This window comes from Poeciliopsis prolifica, unplaced genomic scaffold, assembly GCF_027474105.1.
Source record: "Poeciliopsis prolifica strain line A6 unplaced genomic scaffold, Auburn_PproV2 SCAFFOLD018, whole genome shotgun sequence".
Lineage (NCBI taxonomy): Eukaryota > Metazoa > Chordata > Actinopteri > Cyprinodontiformes > Poeciliidae > Poeciliopsis > Poeciliopsis prolifica.
Genome location: NW_026562393.1, coordinates 1432965 through 1450973, shown reverse-complemented (window position 1 = coordinate 1450973; position 18009 = coordinate 1432965). Strand labels below are relative to the sequence as shown.

The following is an 18009-nucleotide window of genomic DNA, read 5'->3' as shown; positions in this document are numbered from 1 at the left end:
AAAAAAAATTATAAATGAAAGTTTGCCTCGTGATTGTTTGCAAAGGTTCAGTTTGAGAAAGTGTTGGTTTAAAAGTCAACCAAACCGTTGGGGAAGACACGCCCCCTAGAATCCGTACATTAGGTTGACACTTCCCTGCGACCAATCAGATGAAAGAACACGCAAACGATGTTTCCGTGTCCACCAATGACAGACGGCGGGGTGTGGGGATTTATTCGTGTTGTTACCACAGAGATGATGATACGCGTTATTTGCTCCGCTGTCCACGGAGGACTTTCGCCGTTTATCGGAGGATTGTTTTGGAAATAAAAGTCACGGCAGTGGGAGCACATCGCAGATTATCAACCATGACGCCATCCCGTCCGTGAAGTGAGTCTTTCCTCCGGAGGAGAAGCTGGTTTGCGTTTGGCTTTTCGGCCGTTAAAGGAACAGTTAGCTTGAAACGCTCCCACCAGACTTCATTTAAAAAACACCGTTTTTAGTACTTTTCTAATAAGACGCGTTTGCGCTGTTATCATTTTAACTGAATCTCGAGTTATGAAATCACAAATGTTACCAGTGATTTAAATATCATCATAACCTTACGGAGCATGCACCCTTTTGTGATCATATTTAAATTTGGGTTATGTTAACTTGCAAGTGTAATTTTGTGTTTGATTCAGAGGTAGGCCGAGCCAAAAGCAAACCAGGCAGGTGTTCAGGATCTCCCACGAACGTTGTCGTTACAGAAGCCAGCTTTTCAGTGACGTATATTTTTATTCAGCACTTCTTGGACAAAAACAGTTATTGGATATATTTGGAGTTGTCCATCTTCTACCCAAAAGCTGCAGCCTTTTAAGTAGTCCTAAAGCTTATAAAAAGTTAAAACCTATAATCACAAAGTGTTTTTTTTTTAAAAGGAACATTAAAAAAATTTGATAAATGATCTGCTTTATTAGTGGTTTCATAAATATGAAGTATTTAACTTGTAATAGTGTCCTCATTCAACCGAAAAGTAATGTTTATGTACAATATACTAAATCCAGCTGAGAAACAGAATGCCATTCCATTATTTGACAGTATGGTTGAAGCCTGACATTGAAGTTAGACATTGTCAGATCTCTCCTGACAAATGTTATGGAGGTATTGGACAACATAAATTTAAAGACTTAAGCTTTAGAAGTGCAGGTCTTAAAATTTTCTTATCAAATCAAATACTTTTTGTTGGAGCAAAACTTTAATGACGTTTTATTTTTGTTAACATGAATGAAAATTGTAATTGAATAGTCTAAGTATATCTACCAACAAGAATAATTGAAACTGTGTCCTGCAATAGCAGGAAAAAAGCTGGTTTTGAAGTGATGACACGTCACAGTTAAAGTGTTTAGAGCAAGAATACATAGCAGCAGACTAAAGGAGCATTCTGTTATTATTTGACCTCTAGAAACAAGAACGGAAATTTTCTTAAAGTGTTATTACATAGATGTCAAGTGGCAAATGAGATTATACTTTATGCTCACTGTGTTTTATTGTGTGCTGTCTTTTGTTTGTTTTGCACAAAATATGACAGTATAAACGTTGAAATATTAAATATAAAAAAGATGTTAGCTGAGCTATGGTGACTGATGGGCACCAAATTTTGTTGTCATTTCAAATCTTGGAGGCTTTCAAAGCATGTTAAAGATGTTTTTAGTTCCAGGCCGTCTTTTCACAGCAGTTTGCAGGCATATAGTATCATAGCATGCATCTGACGCAGAGTTTGAATTAATCTGCAACACTATTAACTAAATGTTTCTTTACCAAAAACTGTTCCTGTTACTGACTGGGTCAAAGTTTGTTGTTAAGAACTACCGAACAGTAGCTTTTTAGTGAGTATTATCAGCCTTCAGTTGTAGTACACCATAAATACCTTAAGTTATTTAGGTCACAAATCAGATTGTAGATTTATAAACTATTTGAAAACGTAACCAAAGGATTCCATGTTCTCGCAGTGGCTGGGAATTTAGTGAGTAGATTTGTTGTTGGGCGTTGCGGAGGGACCAACAGGTTGCTGTTCTTCTGTGGTTCAACAAGCTGTTAAAATTTAACTCTGAATATTATTTAAGTGCAAGTCAGCAGCAGAAATAAATGATCCTGCAATTATTGGGTCTTGCAGAGATGGACTTGACACTAGAGGACTCGTCTTGAATGTCAACAATATAAAAATAAGATAATAAAATAAACATAGTGGACAACCTTGAGCATCCGCTTCACAATATAACTCTGAAGATACTTAGTTATAACGACCATAAAAATCTAATTACCTTTTGGAATTTAATTAACTTAATGGTTTCCTTATCTGGCTGATAAGGAAAAACTGTTTTGACTGTTCCGAAGTTTTACTTTTTTAAAGATTTATGTTCAGATAGAATTTTGTTACCAAAGCAAAGTAGTAAATATTAAAATGTCACAACTTTTGAACATTACATTTAACTACTGCCGATCTGCTTGATATATAGTGCCAATATCTCCATTGTTTATTATTTAATGCCCTCCAAAATGCCTTTCTGCAATGTTTTCCAGATTTTAGAAGCATGCATACGACACGCAGCCCCTCGTCTGTCCCGTCATGTTCTTCTGGAGATGCTGTGGACCTCTGCCTGTTGGGCTCCCAGCTCTCCGTATCCAAACGGCCCAGCAGCGCGTCTCCAGGGAAGCACTTCTCTCGGTCTGTGTCGGTGTCTGTGACTGCTGAAGGCAGAGGGAAGCGCAACACACTGGTGGGCTTCTGCTAAGAACAGTTTGTTTTTGTTTTTATCGACTCCTCCTGGCCATTCCCAACAAAGTCTCTCTGCCCACAGAGTGACACCAACTCCGGGAGCTGCCGTTCCATCAAGAACCTTAGGCGATCCAACAGCACCACTCAGGTCAACCAGCAGGCCAACCTTAGTTTGAGGTGAAGACACACACACATATTTTGGAGCAGGAGTGTCTATTTTCATATCCATTTATCTTATTTCTCTGAATCAAACCGGTTTTTAGCATTGACACAGTAAAGTGTGATCACAACGAGATGTGCTGATTCATGTCTGCAGAGCCGCAGGCTGAGCCAGCTCCAATCTGCCTCTGCAGCAGGGCTGTCAAAATCATTTGGGACATATCAAGATCATGAATGTTCTTAAGGGCCTGTTGTGCTCAAATGTATTGATAAAACCCCTGAACAAACTGTTAAAATTGTAATAAATAGCTGTGTCTGCATCCAATAAGTCGTTAAAATTAAATATTGAACATCTTTTCCCATCGATCGGTCTTTCCAAGATTTTGCAATTTATTTTTTTTTTTTTCCAGTCGAAATCAAATATTTTATGGTGCTAACTTTTGCTAGGAATTTTGCAATATTTGCACTTGTGTATGATAAAGGTGACTTTTTGTTACTCCCAATGTTGGTTGCTATAACTTGAAATTGAAAGAGGCTGAGGGAGCAATGTAATAAAATTAAGAAATACCGCCCCTTGCAGGTGGAAGTTGGCATCAATTAAACCCAGTTGGTTTGACCATGTTTGTGAAAAATTTGGAATGGACTCACAATTACGCATTCCTTTGAAAAATGCAGGGATTTGTTGATTTTACAGGAGTTTCCACAAATGCTAGAGGGACTGATTGATGTAATTTGGAAGCTGTTACGGGCCACATAAAAGCTATGGCAGACCGAGTTTAGCCCCTGGACCTGGAGTCTAACGCATGTGCTACGAAGCAACAAATTGCCAAATTTGAAGGAATCGCTTTGTGTAAATGTCAGGAGAGAATTTGGACTTTTCAGGTAACACAAACCGTCTGTGAGCTGTGATTGTGTCAGACCCTCAGCTCTGTTGTGGAGCTCTTTAGGCTGAAGCCTGAGCGACAGCTGGCAGCCCCGAAACTTCATCGTTTCGGACAATAGGAGTTGTGCTCCTAAGTTAAAGCGTGGGGAGAAGTCGGGCGTTTGCTGCTGGGGTCTTGGAGGGTTTCCGGGTCTTCTTTGTTCCATGTTAGAGGGGGGAGGGCCTGGACTTCTCGGGTCAGGTTACCCCCTTCTGCCAGAAGCTAGTAAAAAGAGAAGAGTGTGTTCACGTTCACATTCTATTGTCCGGCAGCTGCTATCAGCCTCCTCCTCTCTCTCTGGTTCAGCTGGAGGAGGGGGCTTTAAATGTAGAGACTCTGAAAATACCCCCCAGAGTCCATGGAGTCTCTTTAGGTTCTCGGCGGGTCACTCAAAACCCCCTCCCTGCTGCATCCATCTCTTATCGTCGAGCACAAACTGGAGGAATGTGCTGCCTGAATAGTGGAGTCAGATAGCTTTTCACTGGGCCAGCTGGCTGCGCCCCCGCCTCCTCCCAAAGCCCCATGAATTCAGTTAAGACATATTCAGCCAGACTAGGGGGTCACCCAGCATCTGCTCTTTGTGGCCCGAGAGGCTCCAGGTCCTCAGGATCAACATATGGACACATTTACTTGGAATCCATCACAGAGTTTCTCCCGAACAGACCGTCAGCTGCAGCACACTAAATTCCAGAAAAACAGAATGGGAGGGGTCCCTTTTATCCAGCTGCCATGACGACGGTTAATCACAAAAAGCTGCTATGATCCGAGCTGTCAGAAAATCTACCAGACGAGCTGCAGTGGCTCACATCCAAAGACAAAACCGAAACCCGCGTTGGCCTAAAGCTGCCGTGTCATCCTCTTTAAGGAGTCGCTGAGATTAAATTACATTTGTTCAGCTTCTGGAATAAACGTGTCTGGTTTGTGTGTGTACGTTTCTTTTTCTTTCTTTTTTTTCAGTCAGGAGCAGAGTGGGGACTACCTGACTCTGTTTGACTGCAGCTCCAATGGGCGAAAGAAACTGGCGAGCATCAGTAAAACCTCCCCAGAGAGAACCACATGGAACATCCTGGTATTTACAAGCAAACACACGCTGACATTTCTTACATTGCCCAGTCAGTTGCACCTCTGTGGACAAAACTAGTTTATGGTGTCAAAATAAAGGATGTTGCCGGCTGTTTTACAGCTAAGCAATGCAAACAGAAATGTTCTTCCATTTAAAGGACGATCAGCCCAGAATCCTTCCACCGCATGCGAGCTCCCGCAGCACCGGCAGCATGGACTCTCCAACCAGCCTGAAGAAAAAAGAGCCTGGCATCCCTCTGGCTGCCACCTTCACCGCCAACAACAGGTGGGCAACACAAACACACACACACACACACACTGCAGCTTGGGTATCTTACTTGCAGTGCTTGGCTGTGGATCTCGGGCTGCTTCTCATGTTTCATAACTGCTGATCATGGCACGCGATAGCGCTTCCTTTTGGAGTGTACTCCCACACAATCACACAGTTGTGTTTTTTTTTAAATAAAAACTTGCAAGTTACAATTTTTTACAGTCAAAACAACCAAGCAGCTTTATTTATCTCAACTCAAGAGTTAACAGAAGAAGATTAAAAAAAGAAAAGAAAAAGCAAACAATCTCATGCAGCCGCTTCAGCTTCAGAACAAACAGCTTCAGTTCAACAAAGACTTAAGAACACTTGTGACATTCATTTATAGAAAAACAATTAAAAAGAGGCTCATTTGGTTCCCCTTTCTGTTTAATACTTTGTATAGTTCTTCTTTCTTCACTAGTACAGAAGAATATGTCTTCTCTAACATTTGACAAAGATGGAGCCAATAGAGGGATCTTTGTTTTGCTGCTCTCATCTCTTTAGCTCTCCCACTTTTCTCCAAGATTTGTCAGAAGACCGAGATGGAAGATGATTGATTTCATGTCTCATCAATAAATTCTTTGCTCGTTTGGATCATCATCTTGGCTGGACATTCACTGGAGCTTTTTTCTTGGAATGTGTATCAAAGTTATTTGTTGAGAATTGATGCCTATATAAATGAACCCAGCTGTATTAAAATAAAAAAAAAGTGAAACTCTCATCAAGCCAACAGTTCAGGGTGAACTTCCAACAGGTTTACCCAGCTCCAGAGGGAAACCCTCTCAATCTTTTCACTTGTTAATGGTTGTAATGGAGACTTGGTGAGTTTGTTTCCCTCACCACCCTGAGCTCTGTTTGTCAAAGCAAAATCTTAGTCCTTGTCCACCCTTGTAGTTGGTGGCTAACCTCAATGAATCGTGTTCATACTGCGGTGAAACAAAGTCCTGGATTACAGTTTACCAGCGGATGAAGTGGAAGTATTTTAAATCAATATTCCTTGAATTATAGCTAAATTTAGCTGTTTCTCCTTTTTTCAGGAGCAACAAAGGAGCTGTGGGCAACTCGGTCACCACCATTTTACACAACAACTACTCTGAGAAGCCTCTCACACCGAAGAGCTCAAACCAGAAGCCCTCCTTCAAGTACGTCTCAGTTCCGCTTTCGTAGAAACAACAGATCTTTCATTTAAAAACAAACAAATGCATGTTTCTCTTGACTTACAAATTTGTTTTCTTTCTTCCAGCAACATCCTAAAGGCCACAGCGAACGACGAAGGGCAGCTAGAGAACGGTTCTGTCACAAAGTCTCAGAAGAATTTCTCTTCCTCGTCCTCCACCTCCAACAACAGATCTCCGGTGTCTGCTCAGCCCTGCAGCCCGGTCCCGCCACGAAGGAGGGAAGTCACAGAGCAGGAGGCGGAAAGGTCGGTCCCCTCTGTGGCAACGTTTTCCTGCCAGTGCTCTGACAGCTGTGTGGCTCACAGTTTTTATGTGTTGTCTACATGAAGGTTTATCCAGCAGGTGAACCAAGCCACGGTCACCATCCAGCGCTGGTACAGACGTCTCAGCAGGAGGAAGCAGAGCCACCAGGCGACCCTTGAGCAAATCCTCACCAATAAAAAAAAGGTCTTTATTAGTCCCTCTGTGGTCTTAGCAGTGTTTCTCTTCTCGTTGCATTAAAACACTTTTTTATCTGCAGGAGTGGGAGGAGAAGAAAGAGGAAGGTGGTCATCTGCATCAGCAGCAGCACAGGAGAGGCGAAGAAAGGAAGCGGATTCGTGAGGAGAAAGCTCGACTTGCCCGTCTCGCTGCCATTCAGGTGCAAACCTTTACTGCACCGATTCATGTCAGCTGATTTCAAAGTGATAAAACTTCAGTTAAGGGGGAGTTTTTCAGCCTTAAGCATTTTATGAGACAGACTAACAAAAAGAAGCACATAATGTGAGGTGGAAGAAAAATAATTATTACTACTACATTATATAAAAGTACATTGAAGTTCATGACAGTTACATGACAGTGTGAAAAAGGGGTATACATTTTTTTCATCTTAACAGTTTGACAGCTATACACAATTATAACTAATATGACAAATTTGAAGAACTTTCTTGTTTTTAAATGATTGCTGTGCCATTTTGCCAAAGACGCTGCAAAAATACAAAACGCTACCAAGTATTTTTAGTCTAGTTTATAGTGAAAATATCTTAGTAAACTTGAAATAACTTCCAAGTAACTTCAGGAAAATATACAAATTGTATGTTTTAAGTCAATAATTCCTCAATATTGACGAATAAGTTTTAGATATAAGTGAAATAACAAGTCAGTGGAACATTTTAACTTATAGTATGGGGAAAATATCTTGTTCTACCAGCAGATTATTATTACTTACTTTTTCATCAATGGTTAGGAATTATTTTCTTAAAACAAGCTCACATGTCTTGCTGAAAAGTTATTTGGAAGTTAGCTTTATCTTATTTTAAGTGTACTCACATATTTGCACTAGCAAATATACTTGGTATACCAAAAATACTTGGTAAGTAAGACTTTGCGTTGTTGCAGTGTGTTTATGTAAATCACTGACGTTAAACATAGAACAGATGTTATTATGATGCCTAGCTAACAAGTGCTTGATTACAAGTATTTCTTAATTATTGAATTTGATCAAGGAATTACGGTTACAACCCGTCTTTTGTGTGCTGCAGGAGCTGCAGCAGAAAAGAGCACAGCGAACATCAGAGGTGCAGCAAGCAGCAGAGTCAGAGCTGGAAAACCTGTGGCAAACGGGGGCTGTGGGACGAAAGAAGCAGCCCAAGATTGCCATCGCCAACAAAAGCCCGACCTCACCGAACAAAAACAGTTCCCCGATGTTGCCCACCGACACCAAGACTAAGAACACAGGTCTGTAGGTCCTGGCTGTCATTCCTTGTGTTTTCAAATAATTTATCCTCATTTAGGCGTAGATATTTGGGGAAATTGTTCCCCAACTATCAACATATAATATTAAAATGGTTGATTGGTTATGTGTTTCAACAGACTCCAATTTAAATGTCCCAGCCGATTTTGGAGAGCTGAGTTTCAGAGCCATTTCTCCAGCTTTATCCAGTAACAAAGGGTCACAGTGCTCTCAGGTGAGTTTTATTTCCATCTTCTTTCCTCATAAACCATCTGGACCTCCAGGTCTTTCATTGTTCCATCCTGATTGGAAAAAATCAACACAGATAAGAAGGATCATTCATCTCGCTCTGGTTCAACTGAAAACATCTGATGTTGTTTAGTTAAGGATAACTTTAGCCCATGGTCTGAGTAATGTTTTTTGTCTCCCTCTGGTGGTGTCATGCAGGAGCTGCAGCAGAAACCAGCACACAGGGCAGCAGAGGAACAGACATCCGAAGTGGAACCTGGACACCAGAGGAAAGCTGGAGCAGGAGGACGGAAGAAACTTCTCAGGATTCCACCGACCAACAACAGTCTAGCCCCGCTGAGCAGCAACAACAACCCAAAGTCTCCCACAGACAACAAAACTAAGAACACAGGTGTGACACGTCGGTTAGCGTCAGTGTCTTCGTCTAAGCGTGTTTGGTTTCAGAGGATTGAAACTGGGTTTGTTTGTTTCTCCAGACTTTAATCTAAACATTGTAAATGACGGAGCGGATCTTGGGTTCAGAGGTGTTTCCCCCGTTTTCTCACATCACAGAAGTTCCCAGGTAAAGAACGGGATATTTCCAGTGTTCTATTTTCTCGCAATTTTCCTATTTGGCGACATATCCGAGCTTGTTCGGTGTGTGTGCTGCAGGACCTCCTGCAGAGGTCAGTGAGTGTGGAGGACCAGCGTCAGGGAGCTCCGTCCAGCCGACCTCAGTCCAAAACCACCCTGAATGAGCTGCTGGACACCCTGAAGCTGTTGGAGGAGGAGCCAGAGAAACTGTCAGAGCCGAGGTGTTATCAGAAGGAGAAGTATGCCTGGATAGATGAGGTCAGTGTTGCTTTTTTTAATCCACTTTTCTTTCCTGAAACTGTAACAAATCGACGCAATCCGGCTCACATCTGGACCTCATTAAAGGATGGAGACTCTCTGACCACGGATAACCTGGAGCGCCACGGCCAGCTGAATCAGCACCCCGTGCTGCCAGACGGGGGCGCTCTGCTCTCTGAGGCCAAGCTGCAGAGCATTATGAGCTTCCTGGATGAGATGGAGAAGTCGGAGCAGGAGCGGCCACGGTCGGTGACCTCTGGGTCACATAGAGAGGTGAACAATTATTTGTTTTCATATTTTTTCATTTCTGCGGGTCATTTAACAAGTAGAGATGATTACAAAATTTGTGGCTGCTTTCCATGATCTTATTCATGTAAATATGTATTTTCTCCAGGTAATTCCAGTTTTTCGTAATGAGAACAGAAGTACCATTTCTGTCTGTGATGGAAACCTCTGTAAAACAGAATTACATCATTTTAAAGGCAGGACTCAATGGTTTGGTATTTTTAAATTGTGTTAAGTATTTTGTTGTTCACAGGCCGTCTTGTCTGAGGAGGAGCTGGTTGGCATCGATCACGTGTCGGCCACCGCTGCTGAAGTCAGCAGCTCCATGATGAGGATCAAACTGGAGCTGGAGGAGAAGAAGCGCACCGTCAACATGCTGCAGGCTGCACTGGTGTGGAAGCCGACAATCCACGACGTTTTTTCTACTCCTGCTAGTTTACACACTTACATCTTTGGGTGGGTTTCTTTTTGTTGTTGTTTTTTTTTTTCAACCACTACAGGCTCAACAGAGGGAGCTGACAGCAAGACATGTGAAGGAGACGGAGAAGGAGCTGAGCAGAAACTTCCAGCTGCAGAAGGAACAATATGAAGCCACCATCCAGAGACACCTGACCTTCATAGATCAGGTGAGAACCAAACCTCTTTAAAGTTCTCACCAAACTTTTGGTACAACAGTAAAACTGCTGTTTTACTGTTTGATCTGAGGTTTTCTGTCTGTCTTTAGCTGATCAACGATAAAAAAGCTCTGAGTGAGCGCTGTGAAGGCGTGGTGGCCGAGTTGAAGCAGGTGGACCAGAAGTACACTAAGAAGATTGCACATATGCAGCAGCAGCATGAAATGGTGAGTGAGACTCGTGTTTTCACTGTAAGGCATTCTGTCTGTGCTCTGCCTCTTCTGCTAACTGTGACTTGCTTTCTTGTGGTTCTGCTTCTGTTTAAGACTCTCCTCTCATCCCTTGTGCCTTTCGTCCCTTCCTCTCTCTTCTTTCTTGTGGGTTTATCTGTTCTTTTTCACCTTGTAGGTGTGGCAAATTCTTGGCCCGTTGTGTGAGGTAACAGGATTTTCTTGTCTGAATCTGTGGCACTTTTGGCTCATGCCCGTTTTTGTTTTGTTTTTGTTTTTGTTTTCATTCATTTCTCATGTCATCAATATGTCTGACATCATTTCTCATGGACAGTCTGTCTGCATGTGAGTCCTCTGAGTGACTTCTTAAAATTAATCACATTCATGCCTCGCAGTTCATTTTCTTTTAGCCATTGTTTTCTCTCAGATACCTCACTTCCTGTCTGTGTCTTGCCAACATCACTCCTGCCTTCGTGTCTTCATGAGACTCAGATTTTATTTCCCTGGGTATTTACTCTGATGCCTCGTTTCTGCAGGAGATTAAAAAGTTAAAGGACCTGATGAGCGCCACAGAAAAGATCCGCAGAGAGAAATGGATCGATGAGAAAACCAAGAAGATCAAAGAGATCACAATCAAAGGTAGACTCCATTGAAAAGGAAACCTGAGATTAAATGTTTCACATTAAAAGTTCTTAAAATAAACAACCGTTTTGCCTAAAGTCAACATTGTTCACATTAGTTTAGCCAGTGTTTATGAAATGGAAATAAGAGAAGCACACTTTGTATCCAGAATGAAACTGTTTTGAAATGATTGATTTTCTCGATCATTTGTTGTTTCTTGCTGCCAATTAAAAAAAATAATTATTACAGTTCCTCTTAAAAGCATGTTTTTCCCGTCGCGTTTTGTCGGGTGTGGAGAAGATATCAGAAATTTCTATTGACCATAAACCTCTCTCTTCTTCTTCCTCTTCTTCTTCGAAGGTTTTTTTTTTTTTACAACTGTGGGGTTTTAAGAGTGTTTTGTGCACCATTTTAAATCAGGAAGATCTGAAATTTAACAAGCTACTAATGTAAATATTTATTTATTTATTTATTTATTACCTTAGTATGAAACAGTTTATATTTGTACATTAAATGTTAAAAAAAAAAATTCTACTTATTTGTCGTCTTCGTCCCCCTGTCAGGGCTGGAGCCGGAGGTCCAGAAGCTCATCTCAAAGCACAAACAGGAGCTAAAGAAGCTGCGGACGCTGCATGAAGCAGAGCTGCTGCAGGCCGACGAGCGAGCGGCTCAGCGATACGTGCGGCAGAGTGAGGAGCTGCGACAGCAACTGGAGGCGGAGAAGGAGGAGCAGTGTCAGAGGGAGAGGGAGCTGGCCAAGCAGAGGTGAGTGACTGGAAACATTGTCACATCACTGGCTCCTTTTGGTAAACTACTCAGTAAAATATCTCGCTGAAAAATGGGCCTGACTGTCGCTGGTTCTCAACGCACCACATAGTTTTCCTTCCTTCCTTTCATTCATTAATGGTGGTTTGCTATTAAAATGAAATAGCAAGACTGACTTTGAGTTTGAATCTGATGTCAGGTATGAGAAGCAGCTGCAGGAGGAGGAGCTGTCTCTGCAGCAGCAGAGGAGGCGGCTCTACAATGAAGTAGCCGAGGAGAAGGAAAGGCTGGCGGAGCTGGCCGCCAGGTGAGGCCGCAGATCGTCCACAGCAGCATCGCAGGCTAAACGTTTACACTGAAAAACACTAGTATTTTTGATCTAGTTTCCAGTGCAAATACCTTAGGACTTTTGAAGTATGATAAGTAACTTTTCAGCAAGACACAGGAGCTTGTTTTAAGTCAATAATTCCTTAATATTTATTTTAGAAAGCAGTAGTTAGTTGCAACCTTACTCACTTTTATATCAAATTAAAGTCTTAAAGATATTTAAAGTCACAGTAACAACGTCGGTTATGTGACACACTTCGTGTTAGTTCTTCGCAGTAATCGGTTCCTGGTGAGACGCTCCTTCTCTGAGCTGTCTGTGTTTGGCTGCAGGCAGCGAGGCGAGCTGGAGGAGCTGCGGCGGCAGCTGGAGGAGAACAGCTCGCTGGCTGGTCGAGCCCTCAGAGAGGAGATGGAGAAGAGCCGAGAGGAGCAGGAGAGGAGGCACCAGGTGAGGATTTTATTTGTTCTGGTCTGCTCTGCATCCCCAAAACCAGAACCAAGAGAGGAGAAGCAGCTTTCAGCATCTATGCACCAAAAATGTGGAACAAACTTCCAGAAAACTGTAAAAAAAACCAGCAGAAACCCTGACTTCCTTTAAATCTCAACTAAAAACACACCTGTTTAGAATTGTATTTGAAATGTAATATGTAACAATGTATTGTTTATTCCATGTTGCATGACTTTGTGTTTTTATGCTCATGATGTAAAGCACTTTGAAATGCCTTGCTGCTGAAATGTGCTATACAAATGAAATATGATTTGATTTGATTTTGACGGAGGGAGACCGATTCTCATCTGCATCACCACGTCTGAGGAGCGCAGACGCTAACGTGGGGTGCTTGTGTTTCAGATGGAGATGAAGTTACTGCAGGAACGTTTGGATGTTGAAAAGCAGACGTGGGAAGAAAACTACAAGAAGAAAGAGGTGAATGTCTGCAAATGCTTAATCTCAGCCCTTTTTCTGAAAAGAAGAGTTTATCTGTAGATGTCCTCCTGGCACCGAGAAAATGACGACTTCAAACACAAGATTTCGGAACCGCTTCCTCTCTGCAGCTATTGTTTTATCCTGCCTGACCTGAGGCTGAGTCTGTGCTTTTCCCGAGTCTCTGCAGGAAGCCTGGATGCTGAGCCGTGAGCGCGAGCTGAAGGAACAGCTGCGGCGAGAACGAGACAAAGAAATCGAGATCGCCATCTGGACTCTGGAGGAGGAGACGAGCAAGGACAAGGAGGAGTGTGAGCGGGCTGCAGACAACAAGTGTGTGATGAAGATTCGTTACAAAAACCTTTTTTTTTTGCGTTTTATTAGCAACATTTTGCTGTTCTTACAGTTAGACTTAAAGCATTCAGATATTTGAGCATGTGCAGCATATTTGTAACACAAGGACACACTGCAAAAACACAAAACCTCACCAATATATTGAGTATAAATATCTTAGCAAACTTCTTGAAAAAAGAAAAAAAATAAGTTACAAGTAACTTTCAGCAAGATATAGAGGCTTGTTTTACATAACTAATTCCTTTTTATATAAACTAACAAGAATAAACATAGAAAAAAAAAAACAACAACTAAGAAATAAACAGAGAAGATAGTAACCTGAATCATCCTTTCAACGCTGTCTTCTTTCAGGGTACGGCGCCTGAAGGAGAAGTATGACGCCGAACTGAGGGAGCTGGAGCGCTCGGAGAGGGCCGCCGTGGAGAAACAGCAGGAGGCGAGGAAGCAGCAGGTGGAGGCGCAGGGAGAACTGATCCGACTGCAGGCTGCGCTCAGACAGAAAGAGCAGGAGGTCCAAGACGTCACGCACACCAGAGACAAGCTGGCCGAGGAGCGCCGCAGCCTGGCCGAAGTGATACGGCAGGAATTCGCAGACCGCCTGGTGATGACGGAGGAAGAGAACCGCAGGTTGAAAGTGGAGGTGTCAGAGGTCAGAGCGAGGCTGCGGTTGGAGCTGGAGAGGATCACTCGCGAGAAGGAGGAGGAGCTGGCCGAAGTCCACCAACGGTGAGATGATGATATCATCATTATTAACGTTGATATTTCATTTAGTGGCAACAGTGCATTGTGGTTAAAAGTTTACTAAAGGGCTGTTTTTAATTTTGTCCCTAGAGAGATGTTAGAGTTGTCCTAAAAACTGAATACGAAGATCAAAACATGCAACACTGCAACAAGTTTTTAAGAAGTATAGATGCCTCTGAAAATGTGGAGAAAATAATAAAAAACTCCTGAGTTTTTTTTATTAGAGATGTGACGTATGTTTTTCAGTAGTTGCTGGAATGGAGGTTCAGTTCAATTTGGCTGTTCCAGAGAACACAGACTGATCCAAATCACATTTAGAGAGAAGAGCAACACAGCGTCCTTTCGGTCAACTTTCTAAGTGGTTCTTATTCTAACAGTCTGACTGGATGGAGATCATTAAAAACATAAATAAGATTAAAAAAATAAAACATCTAAAATCAAGTTACATTTTCTTAAATTTGAACAGTGGTCAAAATTTATATCCTTTCTATCGCCATGTTTGCTCAAAAAAAGATTGCGATGGTTTCAGAAATGTAAAATGATCTTGTGACCGGGTAGCTTAGCCAGTGCAGGTTTGTTTTAGCTCCTGTCTTTATGAAGTTAAATCTGAGCCCCAGTTTAAAGGTTTTGTACTCCAAAGATAGATCTTTGTGGAACACCAAGTCGCACAAACCAACTTTATCTGTTCGTCCACACAGCGACACACCAGCTATAAACATAGATAGATAACTTCCCCGGTGAAGTAGAGTCCCTACATGTTGCAGTGCTAATATGATCCAAGTTTTACATCATAAGGAAACGTTTCCATGTCTTCTCTGCAGAATCCATCTGTAGTGTGGGGCATGTTAAACTAACGCCCAATGACTCACTGTGTCTTTATGGCAATAAAGACGTGTGGGTTTCTGCTTTCAATGTGTCTTCAAACAAAACAGGCAAAACCTTTCCATCAACAAGCACTTCACCCTTTTTCCTTTTTTGAGCAGATAAAAAATAAACTGCATGCAGTTACCAGCAGAGGGCAGTATACTCTGCTCTATAATGAAACATACTGTATATAATGCTGAGAATAGTTTTGGAAAATCATTTTTTTAAATGTTGGTAGACAATTTAAAAAGATAAGAATCAGTTCATGCTGTGTTTATAACAAAAATGTAACTTCTACTTCATATTCTGCGACATGCAAATTCTCTGGTTCATTTGGGTTTGAAAGCGAAGCAGCTCAGTTATTGATACCAGGTCCTCACTAGGTAAACTTTAAGTTTGCTGTTTTAGAGCAAAACCAGCCACAATGCTTCTTATAAGCTGATTTCAATTAAGATTTGAACCTCTTAGGTGTGAAAAGTAGAAAAATGTGTGGCTCTTACGGGTTTTTTTCTGAGTAATTTTGCTTATTTTTAACCTTCCTTTATCTTTGTCCCCTAGGGTAAAGTCAGCCATCTTGAAGAAGGAAGAAACTGTGAATAATCTTCGTAAGCAGTATGAGGTGAGGTACAGTGTTGTGTTCTTTCTGAACCTTGGCTGGTTTTTAAACGCGTCCTGGGAAACTTCCTGTCCCCAGGTCCCAGTTTCCTGCTCTGCATCCATGGAAACACACGGCTCGCTCGCTCGCACAAACCAAACAGCTCCCCACTTCATGTTTACGACGGAAGCACACTTTCTAATCCTCAGACTGTTTGATAGGCAATTTTAAAAAATAACAAAAAACTAAAGTTGTAAAAAAACAAATGGTGATTTTTTTTAAAGTTGTGGTGCTTATAATTTTTGCTGGTCTGTTTATTTATAAAATAATGCTCTAATTTCTGCTTTTTTCATTTTTCTACTTTTAAGCTTAAAAAAAATTTTTTAAAATGCAACAATCTGATTTATTCATCAGGAAGTGTGAGTCTTTGTCACAACTTTTGGTGACTGACACTCGGGCGCATCACAACAGATCTGCAGCTTTAACTTCCTCTGTGCTCTGCTGCTGCAGCAGCGAACAGAGCTGCAGGTTTTTTGGAAAATCTTTTTAATTTTTTTTTTTTGAGAAATATCTTTTTAATTTTTTTTTTTGAGAAACCTAATTAGCAGGCAAATATTTCTTGACGATATGTACTTTGTTTATGCTATCTGACTTTGTGCATGCTATCTGAGGCGTTGCCGCGCTATGTCACGGTTCGTGTTCTGCAGCTCTTGACTCGGCTCGTCCTCTGCTCTGCTCTGACAGGCTGCTGTGAAGAGGGCCGACCACCTGGAGGCTCTGTGGGAGCAGCAGAGGAAGCATCTGTTGGAGAAGTGACTGACAGGAGCGTCTGGTCTGTCCCCACCCCCTTTCAGCTGGTGGAGGTATTTTCTCCCTGCAAGACTGAACCTGCGGAAGGCTTAGAATGTGATCTACCTCATTGTTAAAAAAAAAAAAGAAGGCAAAAATGTCCTGGATTTCACTGTAAGCACCCACTTTATCCTTGGCCCCCCAGGCATAAAAGAGGGTGTTGTTTTGCCTTCATTTGTCTGCCACAGACCAGGTGGCAGTAGATCAAAGCGCCGCACACTGACTTTCCTCACAGACTCTTTTCAGTCGTTATGGCATTCCTGAGCAGGAATGTTCACGTTCCCTACGGGGACGGACCAGAGAAGACTTCCAGATTGTTCCCGGAGCCTGCTGGTGTGCAGCCGGACGCAGCAGGGGCCGTTCCCATCGGCGTCATGTCAAGCGTGAGCTCTATGCCTGAAACGAGTTGAGTAATCACTGACTCGTGTTTTTAATCGTCATTTCACCACCCCCTCCCCCGAAGGCGAGTGCTGATTACAGAACTTTATCCAAGTGGGCCTGGATGCAGCTCTGTCTTGGGTTTAACAAAACTGAGAATGGTTGCAGACTGAAACTAGAAGGATGCAGGACGTTAGCAAAGAGGGCAAAAACAAGTGGGGAAGAATGTCTGAGGTTGGATGATTGCAGAGCGGTTCTGAGGGTTTCTGAATGCGGAAAAGTGGAAGACGAGGAACTGGTGAGGGGGGTGCAGGGAAGAAGGAATGCCAGAGAGAATGTGTAGAGGATTAGGGAAGCAGAGCTGCAACAGAGCAGGGTGGGTTGGTTGGATCCGAGAGGGAACAGCACATGTTGATCCTGAGGCTCCACAGAGGAACAGAACCGGCTCCACGCCTCACTGGGTCTAGGAATCAGTTTGAATTATTCCCCCATTTCTTCCTCACAGGAAATGTGCGTTGATTGGATTTCAGCAAGTGAATCCTATTGTTTAGGATCGAGTATGTGTGAGAGAGAAAACGACCCAACGGGAAAGTCCAAAAGTCTTCAGATCACAATATTTATTCATTATTTTACCGTTATTTATTGCTGCACTCATACTGCGGTGTTGCTGCTCCGCAAAATCATCTTGTTAAACACGTCAAATGATCCTTTTTTTTTAATTACTTTTTTATGAACATGTATTCCTGCGAAGTCTTTCAAATTGTTCCATTTTGAAAAAAGTTTATTCAGATTTTAATTGTAGGGAACTTGATGGAACAACATTATGTGAAATATTTTGCTGTAGTAGAAGAGAGGCTGGGTCTGTATCAGTGGATCGGACGGCTAACCGTTTCACCTGGTTGCTTCCAGAGACCCACTGGTTCAGAAAGTTGGTTTGAAGCAGCTGTGCTCCAGTAGGGAGGCGGAGTGAGCAGACATTTCTCACATTTTCCCAACCCTCAGAGTGTGACAAGTTCACCACTAAGCCTCCCGTTGTTCCAGCCAAGTCGTCCCAATTTAGTCCAATTTGGTCTATTTGTTTTCCTTTGTCTGGTGTCTTCTACATCTGTAAACATTTCTGGCCGAACGTAGATCTCCTGAATGTTTTAGTTTAATTCCAATTCTTGTTTTGGTGTTTTTCACAGCGGTTGGTTTAAAGCAAACAAAACTGTGACTTGAACGATGACCGATCAGTCTGCAGAAAGAGAATAAAAAGCAAACCGTTTGGAATCACAGTTTGTTCTTTGTCTCTGTTCACTGTGGAA

At 42.2% G+C, this 18009-nt stretch overlaps 1 protein-coding gene across 4 annotated transcripts; it reads left to right on the top strand.

Annotated features, from left to right (window-relative positions):
- The first annotated feature begins 180 nt into the window (after window positions 1-180).
- Window positions 181-17974, top strand: cep131 (centrosomal protein 131). 4 transcript variants are annotated; one of them, XM_055042663.1, is made up of 28 exons: window positions 181-369; window positions 2542-2738; window positions 2820-2914; window positions 4777-4888; window positions 5040-5167; window positions 6229-6333; window positions 6435-6614; window positions 6699-6816; window positions 6890-7009; window positions 7890-8085; window positions 8221-8315; window positions 8528-8720; window positions 8806-8891; window positions 8981-9160; window positions 9248-9433; window positions 9699-9836; window positions 9946-10071; window positions 10170-10286; window positions 10468-10497; window positions 10826-10928; window positions 11474-11675; window positions 11875-11982; window positions 12333-12450; window positions 12853-12927; window positions 13115-13257; window positions 13630-14004; window positions 15442-15502; window positions 16223-17974. In XM_055042663.1, exons 2-28 carry the CDS (start codon window positions 2553-2555, stop codon window positions 16292-16294), a joined length of 3648 nt encoding a protein of 1215 aa, XP_054898638.1. In that variant the 5' UTR covers window positions 181-369; window positions 2542-2552; the 3' UTR covers window positions 16295-17974. The 4 variants fall into 4 exon arrangements, with proteins under 4 accessions (XP_054898638.1, XP_054898637.1, XP_054898639.1 ...); XM_055042662.1 differs by having other exon boundaries at window positions 13106-13257; XM_055042664.1 differs by lacking the exon at window positions 10468-10497 and having other exon boundaries at window positions 13106-13257.
- The last annotated feature ends 35 nt before the right edge of the window (window positions 17975-18009 follow it).